Source organism: Silurus meridionalis, chromosome 4 (assembly GCF_014805685.1).
Source record: "Silurus meridionalis isolate SWU-2019-XX chromosome 4, ASM1480568v1, whole genome shotgun sequence".
Lineage (NCBI taxonomy): Eukaryota > Metazoa > Chordata > Actinopteri > Siluriformes > Siluridae > Silurus > Silurus meridionalis.
In genome coordinates this window covers 23,983,797-24,003,803 of record NC_060887.1, presented here as the reverse complement: position 1 = coordinate 24,003,803, position 20,007 = coordinate 23,983,797, and the positions used below count along the sequence as shown (strand labels likewise).

Below are 20,007 nucleotides of genomic sequence, written 5' to 3'. Positions count from 1 at the left end.
AGGCCACCTTTGGCCTACAGGACCTAGTTTGGGTAGAAGGCTTAGTAGAATTAAAGGAATGCCCAATTCCTACCTCAATGAAGTTTATAGCACAAGCCTTCTGATATTTATTTGCTTGAGGCTCAGCCTAGCGTGAAGCAGCTTGCTTTATTTTTCATTTAATAGTTAAGAGTTTTAAGCTTTCTAAAAGTATTCCTCTTAGAGCATCTTAGAAACGGTGTTTCAGTGGTTAAAGTTACTAGAAGGTTGAGTTCAAATAAAATACTAAAATAGTAAATAATTCCTTAGTGTCTACCACTGTTGTTGGCAATTCATTTCAATTCGTCAACCGCTGCCATGTACCAAAAAGTGTACAAAGATCTGTGATTGTTCTGACATTCATTGCACAAGAACAGATCACGGCTTCATAATACTGTGGGCAGGATTGTATCATGGTCTGTGAGTTGAATCTGAACTTTGCACCATCACATTCATATGAACTGAGGCTGTTAGATGACAGATGAGCTCCTCCAACCTGCTCTAACAGCTTGCAGGCAAAAGCTGTAAAACCCCAGAGGCCTAGAACAGGGGTCCCCAATCACCGGGCCAAGGACCAGAATTGTGGATGATTTGGCACTGGGTTGCACAGAACCAATCATAATTTTAATGTTGATTGACTGCAAGGTGTTTTATAATTTTGTTATGACCACTTCTGCTTAGGCGATTTTCATGCACTTTCTTTCCTTTTGATTTGCATCAATAAATGAAGCTTGATGAGTTCCATTTTCATTATATATGTAATAATTAAATCATATAATATGTAATTGTAATATGATATGCACTTTATTATATTAAGCTATGCCCGGGATAAGAACAGCCCTCCCGGTCCGTGGGAAATTGGTCTTGTGTGGAACTGGTCTGCTGTGTTGGAAAAAAAAAAATTGGGGATCGCTGCTCTAGAGTATTTTGGTCAAAGGAAGAATGCATTTCCAGTGATACGTCAACTCCAGATGGCGCTCCCACATCTGGCGCAACGCGATAGCGTAAGTGGGCGGGGGATGTTGACACGTCCGACGGTGAGACGAGACGAGACGAGACGAGAGGAGAAACCACGCCCACTCTGTATCACCTGCGTGAATGGGGCGACAGCGTCGTATCCGCGGTCCAGGTATGCGAAACCCGAAGCTTTCAGAAATCATGCGGTTTGACTCTTGAGCGTGGGAAAGGGAAAGGACAAGACGATGTACACGAGCGAGCGCAGGCGCATGAGCCTGCACGAGGTGAAAAGAAGAAACTCTGTCCGAGTTTCGGCTGGAAGTTTATGGCAGGACGCTTTGGCTCTGGAGCTCAGCGCGAACAAGAGCGTGACTTCTCCACGCAGTCGCAGCCGCGCGCTCTCTGTGGTCTACGTGGTGGTGGAAGACGCCTCGGTGCCGCACACTGAGGAACATCTGTCACTGCGCTGCGTCAAGGAAGCCTGCGCGGATTCCCACGCCGAGCTCCAGACCGTCCCGTTTGAGTCGATTGCCCACGCCACAGCCGACACTCTGGATACTTTCTACAACGCAGGCAAGTTAAGGCACGCAGAGAACCATGTCTTGGAATTGGCATTCCACAGCATTGTCATATATCCCCCCAAGCCTACTGACAGTTTCCACACTAAACTTTGCTTTCTGCTGTTTTCTTGTTACTGCAGATGTTGCCATAGTTGAGATGAGTGATTCTCTCAGCCAGCCCTCTCTCTTCTATCACCTCGGTGTTCGAGAGAGCTTCAGCATGACCAATAACATCATATTATACTGCAACAAGCAAGAAAGTGATCTGCAGCTTCTAAAGGTGGGCTTTACTACATGATGTTCAGATCAGAATCGTGTGCAGCAGCTATTTCTTTTTTAATGTTCTGATCAGATCCACCTTCTCTGTTGAGCCACTTGTGGTTGCAGTCAACAAGTGGCGTTTGCACAATGTGTTGCTGTGCAGGATGTGTTTATATAGTTTCTATTGATCAGGTTGTGGCATGGTGGTGCAGCATGTCATTGGTGCAAGCTCTCTGGTTTGGTCCTGTGTTTGAAGTTTTGTTTGCTCGCCACGTGCTGGCTGCGAGTTTCCTTTCAGGTTTTTCTCTCCACCTCCTGTGTTTTCTCATCCCTTGGTGTGAATGTGTATCCTGCCCTGTGATAGACTTCTGTCATTCTATTATGTATTCTTGCTTAACAACAACAGAATTCCTGGGACATGCTAAAGGTTAAGCATAACTCTAACCAGAATAAAGCGGTTCCTGAAGATGAATTTCAGTGGTAAGGGTTTAGGATAGAAGCACTGCTGGCCAGATTAAGATATTCTCAGCACAGCTCAGACATAGTAGTAACAGTGTTTTTTTTTTTTTTTTTTTAACGTTATGCCCCTCTAGCCATGTTGACCAACTCTGCAAGTATACAGCACACAATATCTAATTTTTCCCATCTGCACTTTAATGTTAATCATACTTCAGCCCTTCATTTTGCTGACTGGATATTTTTGGTCTGAATCTATTTCGGTTGTTCAGCCAAATGCTGAAAATGACCCTTAAATAATATTTAGTCGTTGGTAGTCCTGTGATGGGTTTTCTTTCTCTGATGAACAGGCTGCACAAGCAGACACGCCGTGCATAGTTTTTTTTCTCTCATAAACCAACCCATGAGTGTAAATACGCAGTGAGGTTTACCCAAGTATATTGACATTCATATAGTCAAGTCAAGTTTATTTCTATACAGACATTGTCTCAAAGCAGCTTTACAGAAATCAACAGTTAAGGTGAATGGTGTGTATTTATCCCTGATGAACAAACCTGTGGCAACTGTGGCAAGGAAAAACTCCATTAGATGTTATGAGGAAGAAACCCTGAGAGGAACCAGACTCAAAAGGGGAACCCATCCTCATTTGAGTGACATCAAGAGTTTGATCATAAATCTTTTATTATGTGTATATATATATATATATATATATATATATATATATATATATATATATATATATATATATATATATATATATATTATGTGGTTTGTTATATGTATTTTGGTCATAAGAGTATTTGATTGGTCAGACATTGCAATGAATTGACCTTTTCGAAACAAGCTCCAGAATTCTAAAAAGGTTACAAATAAATTTGTTTACTATTTTTGATGAATTTAATATGTCTTAAACAGGAGCAGTGTGGGAGCTACACCTTCATATCTTACATGGTGTCGCCTCAAGGAAATGTGTTTGCCTGTGATGCGACTTTAATGCGGGGAATCACAGAGATCCTGCAGCCTAGCTTTGACATCGAGCCTCTTCTGACACCGTTAGTGGAGCAACTGGTCAAGTTGTTCGAGAATGTGCACGTCCACGCAAGGTTAGTGGTCGGGCTGAACCAGCTAAAATGATTATGTTGAGATGTGACATTCATCAACGTACATTTTCGGTATTGACCATTCCTAATAACATTCATATTTGTAGTGTATTTCTATTATACTTTTATAGGATTTTAATTTTTGATTCATTTTATATATGTCGGCTGCTTGTCTTATGTTGGGTGACAACATTGTGACGTATACATTATTGTCAAGTACCATCTTAATTTTTTAATTTTTTTTATTTTGTTATTTGATGACTTGTTATTTAAAACATTTCAATATTTCAAAATCACATTGAAAGATGTTCAAGCTTTTCCCCCCAGAAAACTTGAATTCTTACATTTAAAGGAATCATTACATAACACAACACAGTCAAAACAAAAAATAGAACTTTGCTTTTGTGAAATCTTTAAAAAAAATCATCTTATTACTGTTATCATAGCCCTCAGCAGTTATTTAAAGCGAACCAGATATACTACAATCTTTGATTAAAAAATGTATCCATGTCATCATAGACGTTTCCTATAATATTTTAGTAACTTATCCCACTAAATCATGATAGTACTATGGATCTTTTTGATGAAAATATACTTTTATATGGTCTAAAGCAGGGGTCACCAACCTTTCTGAATCTGAGAGCTACTTCTTGGGTACCGATTAATGTGAAAAGCTACCAGTTTGATACACACAGTTTTCAGTTTGATCTGAAATAACACATTTTCTCAATTTACCTTTTATTATATGTTGTTATTAATAATGAATGATATTCTTTATGTGAAGACACTGATCATGTTAATTATTTCTCATATAATTATTTTCATTGATTTAACAAAGTAGGAAACAGCTATTTTTTAGAAAAGGCCCGCGAGCTACTCATGTGGTCCTTGCGGTCTAAAGCATGTGGACACTTTTTGACTGTGATGTCTGTCAAACCCACATTTGTTCATTGAACATCATTCCAAAGCCATGGCCATTAATATGGACTTGTTTCACCGTCTGGGGCTTTAACAGCCTCCACTTTTTTCTGAAAAAACTTTAAGATAAATTTTAAAATGATGTGGGAATTTGTGTTCGGGGATTCAGTCACACTGATATTTCTGATAGAGTTGTTGGGGTATAACCTCGAGGAGACATGAGGTGTAGCTTATTTTGTGCACAAAGGGGCATGTTGTGCTGAAACGTGTAAGAACCCTTAGTTCTAGTGTAGGGAAATTGTAATACTTCAGCATGAAATCTATACAATATTTACAGAACAATGCAATGTGTGTATGTATGTGTGTATGTATGTGTGTGTGTGTGTGTGTGTGTGTGTGTTATGATCAGGTGTCCACAAACTGTTGACCCTACAGTGTAGCTCTCTGTCAGGCTACTTCATGCTGCTATAATTCCACAAGTTACTCATTTAAACTGTTTTCTAGTGAGTATGTCCATGAATCGATCCGGCGGGAGATCCGAATGGCACGTGATCGTTTCACTGGGGAATCCTTGAGCCAGGAACTAAATCGAATCCAGAAACGCCTGGACACCGTGGAGCTTCTCAGCCCTGATATAGTGATGAGCCTCTTGCTGTCTTACCGTGATATCCAGGTCAGACATGGTGTGTGTGTGTGTGTGTATGTATGTGTATGTGTGTGCGTGTGCACGTATGCGTGCGTGTGTATGAATTTTCTATTGAATTTCCCAGCTTTAAATGTCCCATTGGGATGAATAAAGTATCCATCCATCCATCCATCCATCCATCCATCCATCCATCCAGCTATCTATCTTACCATACCATACCATACCATACTGACTGGTTTGCATTCTGGTTATGTGTTATATCCAGTCATGCCTGGATTTGTTTCTGCTTTATGTAATGCCCTTGTTCCTGTTTTACACACAAAACCGATATCAGTGTTCTTGAGTATCACTCAATCCCTATTGTTGTCATCCTTATAACAAACAAATCAGACTTCTTCAAGTTTGTGTTGCTGCTATTTATTAACTTAATGGCTTAATTTAATATGATTTGTATCAGTGAACAATCCATTCATCCTCAACATAAAATGTCACCAAACAGTTTTAAATAATACATTTATTTACATTTACACTCTGGACCAGTATGCTTCCTACTCTGGATTAATGCTATTAATGGAAGCCTGGAAGCCAGGATCCAGTGCAAATGATGCATAAAGTGATGTAGCAAAACAGTTCAAGCGTATTGTGGTCTTTAATTGGCAAACATATCAGTCACTGTAATAGCTCCCTGTAAAATAAGTAACTGATTGATTGTCGTTTAATATTGGACACTTTCACAGGATTACAATTCCATAATTATTCTGGTGGAAACCCTGACTGACCTGCCCATGTGTGCAGTGGCTGCACAGCCAAATATCAAGTTTCAGTACATATTTGCTTTGAATAGGTAAGCGTTCGTATTTACTCGTTACACATGGACGTCACAATCATGACTACTCTGGGCTATTTTTACATTGGACATGTACGTTTGGTTAATCCGTTTAGGAGGAATCGCCCAGGTGATCGCGAGAAAGCCCTGTCAGTTATTCTGCCTGTACTAGAGTCAGGTGAGCCAGTGGCCTCCGACGTGTACTGTCTCTGTGGACGAATTTATAAGGACATGTTCCTGAGTTCCGGCTTTAAGGATGAATACTGCCGTGATCAGGCCTGCTACTGGTGAGAGACTTCACCCAGTTCCCATCCACAAACCCTCTCACATCCTACTCCACATTCTTACTCCAGCTGCATACAATACCATGTGTATATGTCATGATAAACAACAAATATGCTTAAATCCATCTTTTAAGTCATTACCATGGTTAATGGTTAGAAAATAAGGCAATTCAAAGTGGTTATTATTGTGGTACATCTATTTTGAATTTGACATGGGGAGAATAAGCACAGACTTTCTTGTCCACTCATATTTACTGTTTTGCACTCATTGTTTTTGTCATAAACCTTTTTAAACAAGCCATCTTAACTTCAATGAATGTAAATTCTGCTGAAGTCTGTAAACGCCCTTGTTTTAGCAAATGTTTTAAGCCCTTCAGCTAAATCATTTACATAAATCTCTGTGATTGGCTACAAAGGAGTTTTCTATGCAAGCCACGCGGGTTCATATATAGAAAGCCAGAGGTGCTAACTTTGCAGCCACTGTGATTCACATGCCGATTTCTGTCTTTACAAGACAGCAGTCTTTAATTTTCACTCCAATGAAATGAATGGAAAAAGAGATACAATGTTTGTGAGCCTACCCATGAACACAATACTGTGGATTCACATGCATGCCTTTTGTTTTGGTTTTGACTTCCATTCTATGTAATTAATACTTTGCATATTTCATGGCTAAAGCACTAGATAGACCACAACGAGAGAGCCTTACCTCAAATGGCCATTCTGTTGTTGATAAAAATAAATAATGGTATTTGTCTAATCTTGGGATACTCCTGTTCTTTGGAAAGCTGTTACATCTCAGTTTTGATTCTTTGTATCTATGTGTGTTTCCCAAGGTATGGTAGGGCGTTTAAAATGGAGCCCTCACTGCACTCGGGCATTAACAACGTGGTACTTCTTATGGCAGCCGGCCATGAATTTGATTCTTCTGTTCAGCTGAGAAAGATTGGTATGTTTATACCGTTGTCTCCATTTAAGGAAATAGTAAAGTTTTGGGTTGAACTTCTACCGTTTGACTTGTTTGCCTCCCGGTTTGATTTCTAAACTGAACTTGTATTTAAATACTTTAAACGGTTTTGTGAATAAATGTCTGCAGATTTCTCTGAAACCAAAGCTGTGTATTGTTATGCTTTCTTTTTTGTCCTGGGGGAAAGGCGTCACGCTTAGCAGTTTGCTCGGGAGGAAGGGCAGTTTGGAGAAGATGCATGATTACTGGGATGTAGGTTTCTACCTTGGGGCTGGGATTTTAGCCAACGAGCACAAGAAAGTAATAGACGCCTCAGAAAAACTTTACCGTCTCAAAGCACCAATGTGGTAAATGTCTTCTCATGTTCTTTTAGAACTTCATCACTTATCATGTGTGAGAATAACATTTTGTGTATGATTTTGCCTTGGGGGAATTTCTTACAGGTATGTCGGGTCAGTCATGGAGACATACATTCTGTACAAACAGTTTGCCAAGCCACCAGAAGTGAAGCACCCCAAACAGGAAATTGTGGACTTTTGGATGGAGCTTCACATGCAAGCATGCAAACCTACTATTTCCACAGCACGCTGCCCGGTACGAGTACAATCTCTTCAATTCTATTTCATTGTAACTATAAAAATCGTCACGATGAAAACCACGGTAAAAATCAAGAAGAAGAAGAAGAAAATGGAACCGATTTTCTTTCAAAAGGCTCCCCAAAAGATGTTCACTAAGAATGTACTGTAAAGGACAGGACAGGTTTAATAATTACAGCTCCTAGGTATTAATTTGCAGTACCTGGAGAGATTATCCACTAAATCTCTAGTGAGATTTGGCCATAGGTTCTATTTAGGAAGTGCAAATCTTCAGCATATCTGTGGGACCATTTTTTGCAGCCGAAAGTGAGTCAGCAGTCTGGAAACTCGGAGCAGAAGCAGTGTATAGGTCAAAGCTGTAAAGTTTGTCAGAAGTTTGTAAAAATCGCCACTCAAGCACTTCTGTAATGGTCTGTAATGGTTGTCCCTGCAGGTCCTGATCCTAGAGCCTAGTAAAATTTTCCAGCCCAGCATATTGAGCGTGAATGAGGAGGACAAGAACCGCACAGTGCACCTGAGACACCTCACGCCACCACAGGTACACACCTGGCTGCATGTGCTCGTCTACTCAGATAACTCAGATAAACTTCTTCTGTGAATGGCACTGGTGATAATACTGAATTATTAACAGGGTGTGTAAATAATTAAAGAAATCAAAGAATGGAGGCTTTACTGATCAGTGTGTAAAGCATACCTGTTTATCGCAGTTACCACTGCTGGGGTTTAGTTGTACTATTTGTAATGTGACACATTAGTGTGAAGTTTACACCCAAGCGGCTGGAGCAGCACTGTGTTGAACACGAATAGCAACCGCCTTTGGGTGTTACTTATGCAAGAACAAGAAAGCAGGTTCATCCAAAAAATGATCCTCTGTTGTTCATTGTTAGACCGTTTGAACATGTCTCCCAATGTCGTGCCATACACATGAAATGCTTCGTACACTTTATGCATAGTCTGTCTCACTAGAAAGCGTGTTTGTGTGTCCTTTTACACATGAATAGTCATGTTCGATTATGTCTTGCCTCATTTAGAAAGGCCTACATGAGTGGACATTTCCTGCATCAGCAATTCGTGGAGTGAGGTATGAACACCCTCTCTCTCTCTCTCTCTCTCTCTCTCTCTCTTTCTCACTCTCTCAAACACTCTTTTTCTCTCTCTCTTTTCTGCCTCTGACCCCCCACCCCCGTCTCTTTGTCTCTACTACTCATTTCCTGATTTATTTTTGTATCTGCCAGTTCCATTTTTTTAAATTATGACTGGCTGCAGGTCGACATCATTGTGGACGTCCACTCTATTTTAGTTGTTCATTTAGTATTCAGTGCTGCAGGTGGCTCATTTTCTAGCTACATTTTTGCAACACAAATCACTTACTGGGTTTGGCAGCTAGTTATCATGGGTTCAGACCTCATCAGTAACTCTGGAACACAGGCTGTGTTTATAGTTCTGTCTGCTTGTTTCTGTATTCTACTCTAAGTGGCGATCAAGGCCAGCTTCAATTATTTGGGTATAAATGTTGTGTACACTGTAGAATCTCCGTATTGATCTTGTTATCAATTCAAAGATTTTGTCATGCAGTTTGACAATACTTTTCTTATTGATGTTTGCTTAGGGTATTAATTGTTTTTGCACAAATATTACAGTGGAAGCAGTGTTGTTAAAGTCTAGCATTCTGTGAAGCAGGATTTATTCATGCTTCCTCTTTATAATAGATGCTTGGAGAGAAATGCTGTTGTGTATGCTATATATATTACAAGCTCTGACATGTTACCACTTTTAGCATTTCTACATTTGATGAGCGGAGCTGTTTCCTGTATGTGCTTTACAACTCCGATGACTTCCAGCTGTACTTCCCAAGTGATCTGCACTGCAAAGGGTGAGTGCCAACAAAATCTGAAGGGTGGGACCCTGTTTTTCTCATACATTTCAGCCAAAATCAGACTTGAATGGAATCAGTTTGAGTTAAAGAGTATCAACCAGGAAAATTCCACCAAGGATTTTTTTTCTTTATTGGCTTGTAACGTCTGTCACGTCTTAGTGATGAAAAAGGTCCTTCTTTAAAGTGTTTTTTGGCCTGATTTCATTAAATGTCTGACGCAAGTCAGTGCGATCATGTTTGTCTTTTTTGGCGTGGATTTAAACAATAACTGAAAAAGTTTTAAAGTAACCCATTAATTTTGTTTACATTTCTGGGGTTTCTAATGTGCTCATGTGAGTGTGACTTTCTTTATTCAGATTCTGTGAGCTGGTGAACTCTCTAATCTGTCAGACAGAGGGTGCTGGGGATGACTCCAGCTCAGACAATGGAGGACTGTTAGAGGTCAGTACTACTATTTAAAGTAATAGTTCAGATCCTTACGTTTGCTTATTTGTCCTGCTTCAAACAAATACGCTTTGACAAATCGACTGTTCACTTGCTGCCTATATATTTCACAGCTTGACGGGTGCCTTTGTAACAAGATAATTAATGCTAATCACTTTACCTGTCTGTGGTATTAATGCTGTGGCTTAAGCTATGGTGTATTTAATGGTATTCCAGGTATACAAATAACCAACACGAAGGAATAGATTTGTTGAATCTACTTGTATTGTCTTTTAACTGAGAGAGAGATATAGAGAGAGGGAGAGGGATGTAAAAAAGGGAGGCTGAATGCTGTAATATAAGCAATAACAGGTACTAACCTTTCTTGCGATGCTCCACAACATTAAATGTCACTTCAAATACATGATGTATCTATATATAAGCAGAATAGTGCACAGTTATACAAAAATAATTTGTGCAGGGTTGTGCTTCACTCCAACCTACAATACATGGTCTGGCGTGTTATTTCCTTATACAAATTTTCAGTCCCTGCTCAACACCTTGTGACTTTAGTATGCTATATTTCCCTCAGTACATGTATGAGAAAGGAGAGAATGGAGAGAAGGTGGTGTTGGGGAGAGGAACATATGGAGTGGTGTATGCTGGACGAGACTTGAGCAATCAAGTGCGCATCGCCATCAAGGAGATTCCAGAGAAAGACAGCACGTATGGGCAGACCTTTTTTTTCCCCGATTTTCATCTTGTAGGACATTGGAATGAATTGGTTAGATACCATGTGCAGGTTTTTTTTTTCCGGCAGTGTTTAATTACTTGAAAACACATGATCATTTCCTGCTTGAGAAACTGAAGCCTGTTTAGAATTTTTTTTAAGTGTTTATCAAGCATTATAACTTTTTTGTTTTTTTCTCTCTCCCTACACTTTTGCATTTATTTGTGTGTCCCAGTTACTCTCAGCCTCTCCATGAAGAGATCGCCTTGCACAAGAGACTGAAGCATCGCAACATTGTGCAGTACCTGGGCTCCGTCAGCGAGGGAGGCTTCATTAAGATTTTCATGGAGGAGGTGCCAGGAGGTAAAGCTGCTCCGCCTTACTCACTTATAACGTCATAACGTCAACCAACATTACGCTTCATACCAGATTTTCATGGTCACCGGGAACGTCTTTTAAGTGTGTGCGTGTGAGGGAGGATTTCTGTCATTCCGGAAATGCTTTTGGCACATTGCTCTTTGCATTACAGGGAATGTTTGCTCTAATAACGCAACATGCACACGCATGTGCACACAGAGTCTATACCTAACTTAGCCAAAAAGAACAAACTACTTTCCTTTGTTTCTACAGGAAGCCTGTCTTCACTCTTAAGGTCAAAGTGGGGTCCTCTTAAAGACAACGAGCCCACTATTGTCTTCTACACCAAGCAGGTTTTGGAAGGACTGAAATACCTACATGATAACCAAATAGTTCACAGAGATATTAAGGTACATATTGAATTAATGTTTAAAGCAAGTCTGATGTATGAACATGTGTATTCAAATATTGTTTATTTCTATAATTCTTCCACCAGGGTGATAATGTACTCATCAACACGTATAGTGGTGTACTCAAGATATCTGATTTTGGAACATCTAAAAGACTAGCAGGAATCAACCCTTGTACAGAAACCTTTACAGGTGACCTTTATCTTTAAATGACTTTTCATTAACATTCGTTTTTTTGTTTATAAGTGTGTGTGTGTGTGTGGACTCAAACAAAGTTTACTATCAGAATTAAATCAAATTCCACACAAATTTATGTTCAGATTGCACACATCATTCTTTCTGACACATCTGCCCCCTCGTTTGTTTTATTTCATATACTTGTCTTGCCCTCTGTTGAAATAATTGCTAAATGATTTAAAACTAGTTTTAATTCAATCCAGCCTCTGTGTGTGCGTTATGCACGTTACAAACACTTTGAAAACTTATGTAGCCATTTATTTGCATTGCTTACTCTGTAGGTACTCTGCAATACATGGCTCCAGAGATTATAGATCAGGGCCCGCGGGGTTATGGGAAACCGGCTGATATCTGGTCTCTAGGCTGCACCATTATAGAGATGGCTTCTGGGAAAACGCCTTTTCATGAGCTGGGTAGCCCACAGGCTGCTATGTTTAAGGTATTACCACAAACAGAGACAAATATGTGTTTGTTATATTGCTGGATTATGAGTAATTTCATTATGTGATGAATAGATTAGAATGACTAAAGTAAGCCTTTATTACAGGTCGGCATGTTTAAGATCCACCCCACTATGCCAGCGTGCCTGTCAGAGGAGGCGAAATCCTTCCTCATGCGCTGCTTTGAACCCAATCCTGACAAGAGGGCGATAGCATCTGACTTGCTGAAGGATGCTTTTCTTAAGAGCAGCGTTAAGAAGAGGAGCAAACCATCACCCGTCTTAACCGAGAGAGAGCTTATCTCCCCTGGTGAGCCAGCACGACTTTAGAACCATCAACACTGGTTTATACTTCTGTATTGAAGCATGTTTCATACCTGTGTCATGACATAGATAGGGGGGTTTATGGGTAAACACAGTGAAAAGAAGCACACAGAAGGGCCAAGTACTTCACCTTCAGGACCTCGGCAGGGCATGGTGTGGAGCTATAGTGCTACTTGTCAGGCAAGATTGATTGGTTGGACAGGGAAGTGTCTGTCCTTGAAGTGAAAGCATAAGCAACCAATTGTTTGAGTGTTTTATTTTGTCAACTTATCCTGTTATCTGACTGCATAAAAATGATGCACCACGTTTTAATTAAACTAATGTAGGCTTTTTGAAAGAATTAAAAATGGCCTTAAAAATGTGCTTATAGAAATTAAAAGCTGCTTTTCCAGCTACTATTATTTCATCAGTATGGTCCCAAAAATGCATGCTTACCTGGAAATAAATACAGCATTATATATGCAATTCCATAATGAATGATCAACTTTGAATCGTCTAACAGTAGTCATGCTTCAGGTTGTTGATGGTTTTGCATATTTGTATTCAATAGTTGATATTCACACTTTTTTTTTTATTTCCTGTTTCATTGAACAAACATTTCTGCCACTTGCAGCTTCTGATGGTACACAGCTGTTTGACCGGCAGTGCAATATGATCTCATGTTCTTGTAATACACGGCACAAAAAAATATAAACTAGGCTGTATTACAACACAGATAAACCTTGTATCATATCTTATCCTTCGGCTTTATAAGAATTCAGCGGTAGCGTTTTTAAGAATTGTCCATGTGCATATCTTTACTCTGTTGATCTTGAAATTTACGAGCTCTGAAATTTATCAGTGCAAATGGTTTATTAGTCAGATTGTTTGTTATTGAACAGGGAATCCACTTACATATTGACAGCAGTAAAAATATATTTTGAATAACATTTAAAAAATATGGGATAAAACCCTAAGCCAGTTACAACATTCAAATCAAAGCCGACTAAACAACCCAGTAAGACAAAAAAATATGCCAGCAAACAAATGTAGGAAGGAAGTGAGTGACAATTCTGCTTTTCTAATTTGGTGTTGACAGCCGGAGAATACCAGAGGAGCATGTCTGTACCCATAACTGTGACTGTAGAGGACACAGATAGTACAGAGCTGTCTGGTTCCCTCAATCTGAGTAAAACGATCCACTGCCTCCGAGAAAATGACATTTCAGAGAGCCCTCCCTGCACAAACAACTTCCTGCTGTGAGTATGGCATGTGACTTTTTTTTCAATCACTCAATGATCTTTGTTAGGATTTCTGTGTTTCTGAGTGGTGTTTTTGTGTGTGAGACAGGACACCAGAGGGACCACAGGGGGACATGATGAGTCCTTCTGCTACAGGAGAGAACCTTGGTCTCTTCCTTCTCCGGAAAGACAGTGAGAGGAGAAACACTTTACACCGTGTCCTTACTGACTACATCAGCGAAGTACTACAAAATATAACTGAATCTCTCCCACAGGTATACATACTGTATATACTTACTGTATACATGCCGCTTTTGTGTTTTGCCTATTGTGCGAAATAAAATAGAATTGAAATTTGTATTTGAAAGCCTTTGCCATTTGCCCTACAGACCGGAGAGCCCTGCATCAACTCTGAGCACATAAAGCATATGATTGGTTGTCTGCGAGAAAACATCCGCTCCCCAGACAGAAGGCAGCTGACCAACCGACTCCAGAAGTTGCGCACTAGCCTGCATGATGATGCAGTACCTCTCTGCAGCCTGCAAGCGGCACTCTTCAGCTTCCAGGATGCTGTAAGTGACCATCATTATGCACTGATCACTCAAGTGGGGATTAAATCCACTGTTTTTGCTCTTGAGCGGAATCTAAATGTTGCATTGTTAAATATGTCGTTGTGTGTACAGGTAAAGAAGGTGCTCCGGCAGCAGCAGGTGAAACCCCACTGGATGTTTGCTTTGGATAACCTGCTCAGACAGGCTGTGCAAGATGCCATTACCGTGCTCCTGCCAGGTATATTTCACATTCGAACAAAGGACTAAAATTGTCGCTACGTGTTTCATAACTTCATAACATCACTTCCCTCTGCTTCTGTGTGCCACTCAGAGCTCAAGCTGCAGCTCCAGTCATCCTTTGAGGCAGAGGAGGGTTCTCCTGAAACTGAACAGCTGGACAAGGAACCAAATAAAGAGTCACACAGGGAAAGTAAAGGCACATCTCAAGAACCTCAGCAGCACAGACCAGAGAGCATCAGTTCCAGGTGGCCCAATGGCCCCCTCACCGGTTGTAACCCCCTCGCCCAGGAATTCATCTTGTTGTGCCAGGAAACCAGGAGGTAGCCCACTTGCTGATTATTTTGTTTAATTTGATTTAAAATTACTTTCTTCACAGAGAAAAACTATTGAATATCAACAACATGTACACTTTTTTAAGTTAACCAGATAATGTGTACAAATGCATATATGAACAGAAGATACACCATTTGTTTGAATGTTTGTTTGTTTAGAAAGCTTCATATATTTTATAAGGCCTTTTGTTGAGACTGGAGTTTTTCTATTTTAATGTGGGCGTGAGTGAGCACGCTCAGAGCTCACAATCAAAAAAAACTTGTGCATTGCTTTTCTAGTGTTTATTAATTACACACTGACAGTTCTCAGTGTTTCCTGACTTTCTATGGGCACAAGGATCAATTTTTTTTTATTACTGAGTTTGAAAATACAAATAGCGATGTGACTATTTGAAAGACTGAACAGATCCAGCTGGAGGAATATACACCTTTAATATGAAAGTTGTTCTTGGATAACTTTAAATCAAGCAGACACATATATACATGTGAAACAATAGTGAACATTCTCTGACTTTGTATTTTCATTAAAATCTGAAAAAGGTTCAGAGTAAAGCCACTCAAGTGACTACACACCTTGACCCAGAACTACAGTGATCAAATATGATAATGATGATTATAGTAGATAATTGTCACCACCATATGCATCACATACAAAACTTGTACTTTGCTGCTCGAAAAGACGTGTCTAGCTCTTCTTCCCATCCAGTTTATGTAAGGGCAACAGACAACCTGTATTTCTTTAAATGCCCTTCCATTTGTACACTGAGAGCAAGCTCCCGAATGTCCGAAAGGGCATTGGTGAGAAATTATAGATGTTTGTGAACCCCAATGATAATATAATCTATGCTTTCATTCTGATTTCCAGGTTGCTGACTCAGCTTAATGAGAAGGAGAAGGAGTACCAAGAACTTTTAATGAACTCGCTGCAGAACGTACAAGGAGCAATAAACACAATAAAGGTCACAGTGGCAACAGAAAGCAGTGGTAAAAATATATTTTTTTTACTTTTGCCCCAGTTTTTTTTCTTTTTCTTTAAACTTTTACAATAATTAAAATTACAATATTAGAAGATATTAAGATATTAGAAACATCCTCAAATACATAAGTACAGAATGAAATAATCTGAAAGTAAATGTCTGTACGTAGATAGCTTTTGTCTGAACCTGCTGGAAGGTATGAGAAAGAAATGGTGCACAGCTGGATTTTCCTCACTTGTTGATGCATGTCTGCAAACCTGACATGTATAGCTAACGAATAATGTGGGCTATTGCATTAGTCATTAGCCACACCCTGATAATGATTTAGGACTTGTTCGGACAATAAGCTGTTGCGTTAATCATGCTTTATTTAGAAGCATACAGTGGGGCAAAAAAGTATTTAGTCAGCCACCAATTGTGCAAATTCTCCCACTTAAAAAGATGAGAGAGTGCTGTAATTTTCATCATAGGTACACTTCAACTATGAGAGACAAAATGAGAAAAAAAAAATCTCGAAAATCACATTGTCTAATTTTTAAAGAATTTATTTGCAAATTATGGTGGGAAATAAGTATTTGTCAATAACAAAAGTTCATATCAATACTTTGTTATATACCCTTTTGTTGGCAATAACAGATCAAGCGTCTTCTGTAAGTCTCCACAAGGTTTTTACACACTGTTGCTGGTAGTTTGGCCCATTCCTCCATTCAGATCTCATCCAGAGCAGTGATGTTTTGGGGCTGTCGCTGGGCAACATGGATTTCCAACTCCCTCCAAAGATTTTATTTGGGGTTGAGATCTGGAGACTGGCTAGGCCACTCCAGGACCTTGAAATGCTTCTTACGAAGCCACTCCTTCATTGCCTGGGTGGTGTGTTTGGATCATTGTCATGCTGAAAGACCCAGCCACGTTTCATCTTCAATGACCTTACTCAAAATCTCACGATACATGGCCCCATTCATTCTTTCCTTTACACGGATCAGTCGTCCTGGTCCCTTTGCAGAAAAACAGTCCCAAAGCATGATGTTTCCGCCCCCATGCTTCACAGTAGGTATGGTGTTATTTGGATGCAACTCAGCATTCTTTCTCCTCCAAACACGACAAGTTGAGTTTTTACCAAGAAGTTCTATTTTGGTTTAATCTGACCATATGACATTCTCCCAATCCTCCTCTGGATCATCCAAATGCTCTTTAGCAAACTTTAGACGGGCCCGGACATGTACTGGCTTAAGCAGGGGGACAGAATAATCGCATTTAAGGACAGTTTTATGTGATTTAGTTTTGGGGCAGTTTTGTAGCTTTTACTTATTGTATTTGGGTTGAATGAGTTTCCAAGTAGGAATTCAGTAGATATTTGCTTTGCACTTTCCTAGGAAGTGAGAAATGGGTTTGCCAAATCCAGAATATACTTGAAACACCCACCCACCTAAAAACACAGTATGTAGAAAAAAAGCACAGGGCAATGAGTTTTTAGTGAACAGATGGATAAAGGCTACTGGAGCTAGTGTGGATTGAAATTCTGTAGAATCTGTAACATTTTCTCTAATATTGATGTGACTTTTCATTTCATTGTCTTGGCATGGTGGCATTGCACACGAATAGATGAGCGCTCTCTCGTTTCTTTTCTTTCTCTCTTCCTCCACTCTGGCTCTTCAAATGTCTGTCAGCAGAAATCACTTGTGAATGAGGTAATTATATCTATCTAACACGTTCTGGCATGTTATCATCCCGTGCAGATAATAAAGCCGTCTGCCAAAATACTCAGACACTGGCCATGGTGCGCTGGCTGAAGGCCGTCCCAGTTGATGAGCACACTATAAACACAGTAAGTGTGTGTCTCTCTCTTACACTTTCCTCATCACTGACAAACATTACTGTGTAAAATTAAATTGAATTTTCTTGTCCAGCTTGTGACTCACAGCTTCACGTTAGACATCCTTCTCCATATGGCCTGCAGAGATGACCTCAAGTACTGTGGCATCAAGTAAGCATTTGTTCACAACTCAGCCTTGTTTCATTATAAGTGGTGGCCAAATTCACTCATCGACTGATTCATTAGCTCACTAACTCTGCATGTGAAAGCTCCAGTGTCCAGTTTAGTCCTGGCAGCAACAAACATGTAGAACATAATACACGTTTCGAAGTTTGACAGCTATCAAATAAAAATGTATTATAAGACTTTAATGTTTAATCACAAGGTGCCTTTATTTTATGTGCTGTAACATACCTTTGTGTTCCTGATTCTAAAATGCATCTATTCACATTCATTTTCCCAGTAAGAATTGGACAGTGTAGGTCACACCAACATAAAGCACATTAACACACACATTCCAGAAGAAACATCTTTACTTTGTGAAACAAGTAGTATTTAGTTTCCTGGTTGTTGAACCTGTTTGTTCCTGGGACACTGCTGCTTTGAATTTATTCAGAAATTGTTTCTGGGTGTGTTCTCACAGAGGTGGGATGGTGTGTCGTCTTTGGGGAGCCATTTCAACACAGAAGAAGAGTCACCTGAGCGTGGTCACAGAGGACAGTGAAGAAACCGTACTCTAACTAACCACTCTGGGGCTCGAGGATCATATGAGCTCAGTGAGCTTTGAACATTTTTCTCTCTGGAAACATGTGCTTTTCTTTTGGGATCTTGGTGTATTTATTCCGTTTCACCAGGGAAGATGAACAACGACGCTGAACTTCGCTGCCTTTTCTAAAATTATGTTATACTTTTTCTCTCTGTATGTTTTTATGTTCTGGTTTATGGATGTGTATTTATGTGGAATGTGTATATGTATGCAGAAAGAGTAAAGTTTTCCCACCAAAGAAGGTTTCACATACTGTAAAAACACTTCAGAGAGCTTAACTATCCAAAGAATCTCTAAAACTCATGTTTATGATTGTGTATGTGTAGCTATATTATATATAGTTACACATGAGAAAGATTTTAGATATAGACAGGTGAAAAAAACAACAACATCGGAACACAGTTTTAATGTGCCTTGGTAAGTCCCTGGAAATGTACTGGTTGAATAAATGCTCTTCTTCCAAAACAAATTCTCTCAGTTGGTGTTTTGATGATGTTAGTGGAGAGCGCCCTCTAATAATTCTCCGATATCTGTTTGGATAGTTTGAGATCTAGTGACCGTCAGGGCTACAGCATATCATATTCATATTGATCAAACAATGCAGAAAATCCTCAGACTTTGTGAATAAGGATGTTATCATTTTTGGCAAAGACTTCCCCTATCAGTATAGAAATGTTCCATCAAAGGATTAAAGATGATTAGACAGGACAGCTTTGTATTGATCTGCAGTGACCATATCCTCCATGATAACAAGTGAACCCAGAGCATGCCAGCAAAATGTCCCTTCAGTATAACAACTATTGTTTTTCCTTTAGTTTGCTACTCGTGTGTATGTAAAGCTGTGGGAATGTGTGGGACATGGCATTTTATTTATTATAAATATCACTTTTTTTTTTCACACCCTTTAATTTCAGAAGCAATTTGCTTGCATAAGACAGCTGCAAAAACTGTGACCTTTTTAAGAATGTTAGAATGATGTACAGGCATAGAATGATGTACTATGATTTTTATTTTTTAAGGTCTGTTCTGAGCTCCAGCTCTTTTGTAGATTCTTTGGAATTGGACATATCTTAAACATGCAGTCTGTAAATCTTACACTTTACAATGAACCCACTTTTTGGTATCTGTAAGCCTTTTTTTTTTCTCTAACACCAACACTACAATATAACAGAAATTAAAGCAATCGGTTCCTGTTGCACCATGTCCTGTTTCACTAATTATGTGTTTATTATTACTTTGTTTATTATTACTGTGTTTTTGATTGCACTCACTTTCAGTTAGCATTTTATCCTGGTGAGGGATGGGATGTATTTAGAGACTGTTTTAGCACATTGAGCATGAGGAGGGGAGACACTCTGGATGGCACAACACATGCTACTATGGACAATTTATTGCAACCTATCTATCTACTGGCATGTTTTCCAGGCATACGAGCAGGTACTCTGGGTTTCAGAAATACATACACAGAAACCCAGACAGTAATCTGATCTTATGATCAAACCCAGGACCCTAGAGCTGTGAGGATGCAGTTCCCATTCTTCCCATTTGATTTGCTTTGATTTAAGATCTTAGTTTGTTGGAAAGTCTGCTTAACAATGCATTCATCAGAATTATACAGTTTATCAGAGAATAGTTGTATATAAACAAGTTATTTGTAAAGTAATTATTTTAAAAAGATTTTTATAATTACAGCATCTGTACTGTATACAGTGTGTTCCGTACC

At 39.4% G+C, this 20,007-nt stretch overlaps 1 protein-coding gene across 1 annotated transcript; it reads left to right on the top strand.

Annotated features, from left to right (window-relative positions):
• Positions 1-704: 704 nt before the first annotated feature.
• Positions 705-19,480, top strand: si:ch211-1i11.3 (mitogen-activated protein kinase kinase kinase 5). The gene is made up of 28 exons (XM_046848008.1): positions 705-1,548; positions 1,676-1,815; positions 3,168-3,355; positions 4,775-4,943; positions 5,654-5,760; positions 5,859-6,029; positions 6,863-6,975; positions 7,181-7,340; positions 7,437-7,587; positions 8,023-8,127; positions 8,621-8,670; positions 9,367-9,462; positions 9,822-9,906; positions 10,481-10,614; positions 10,854-10,981; positions 11,249-11,385; positions 11,472-11,577; positions 11,904-12,061; positions 12,170-12,371; positions 13,464-13,623; positions 13,715-13,880; positions 13,995-14,177; positions 14,289-14,394; positions 14,488-14,716; positions 15,594-15,712; positions 17,442-17,530; positions 17,613-17,689; positions 18,162-19,480. Exons 1-28 carry the CDS (start codon positions 1,221-1,223, stop codon positions 18,256-18,258), a joined length of 3,954 nt encoding a protein of 1,317 aa, XP_046703964.1. The 5' UTR covers positions 705-1,220; the 3' UTR covers positions 18,259-19,480.
• The last annotated feature ends 527 nt before the right edge of the window (positions 19,481-20,007 follow it).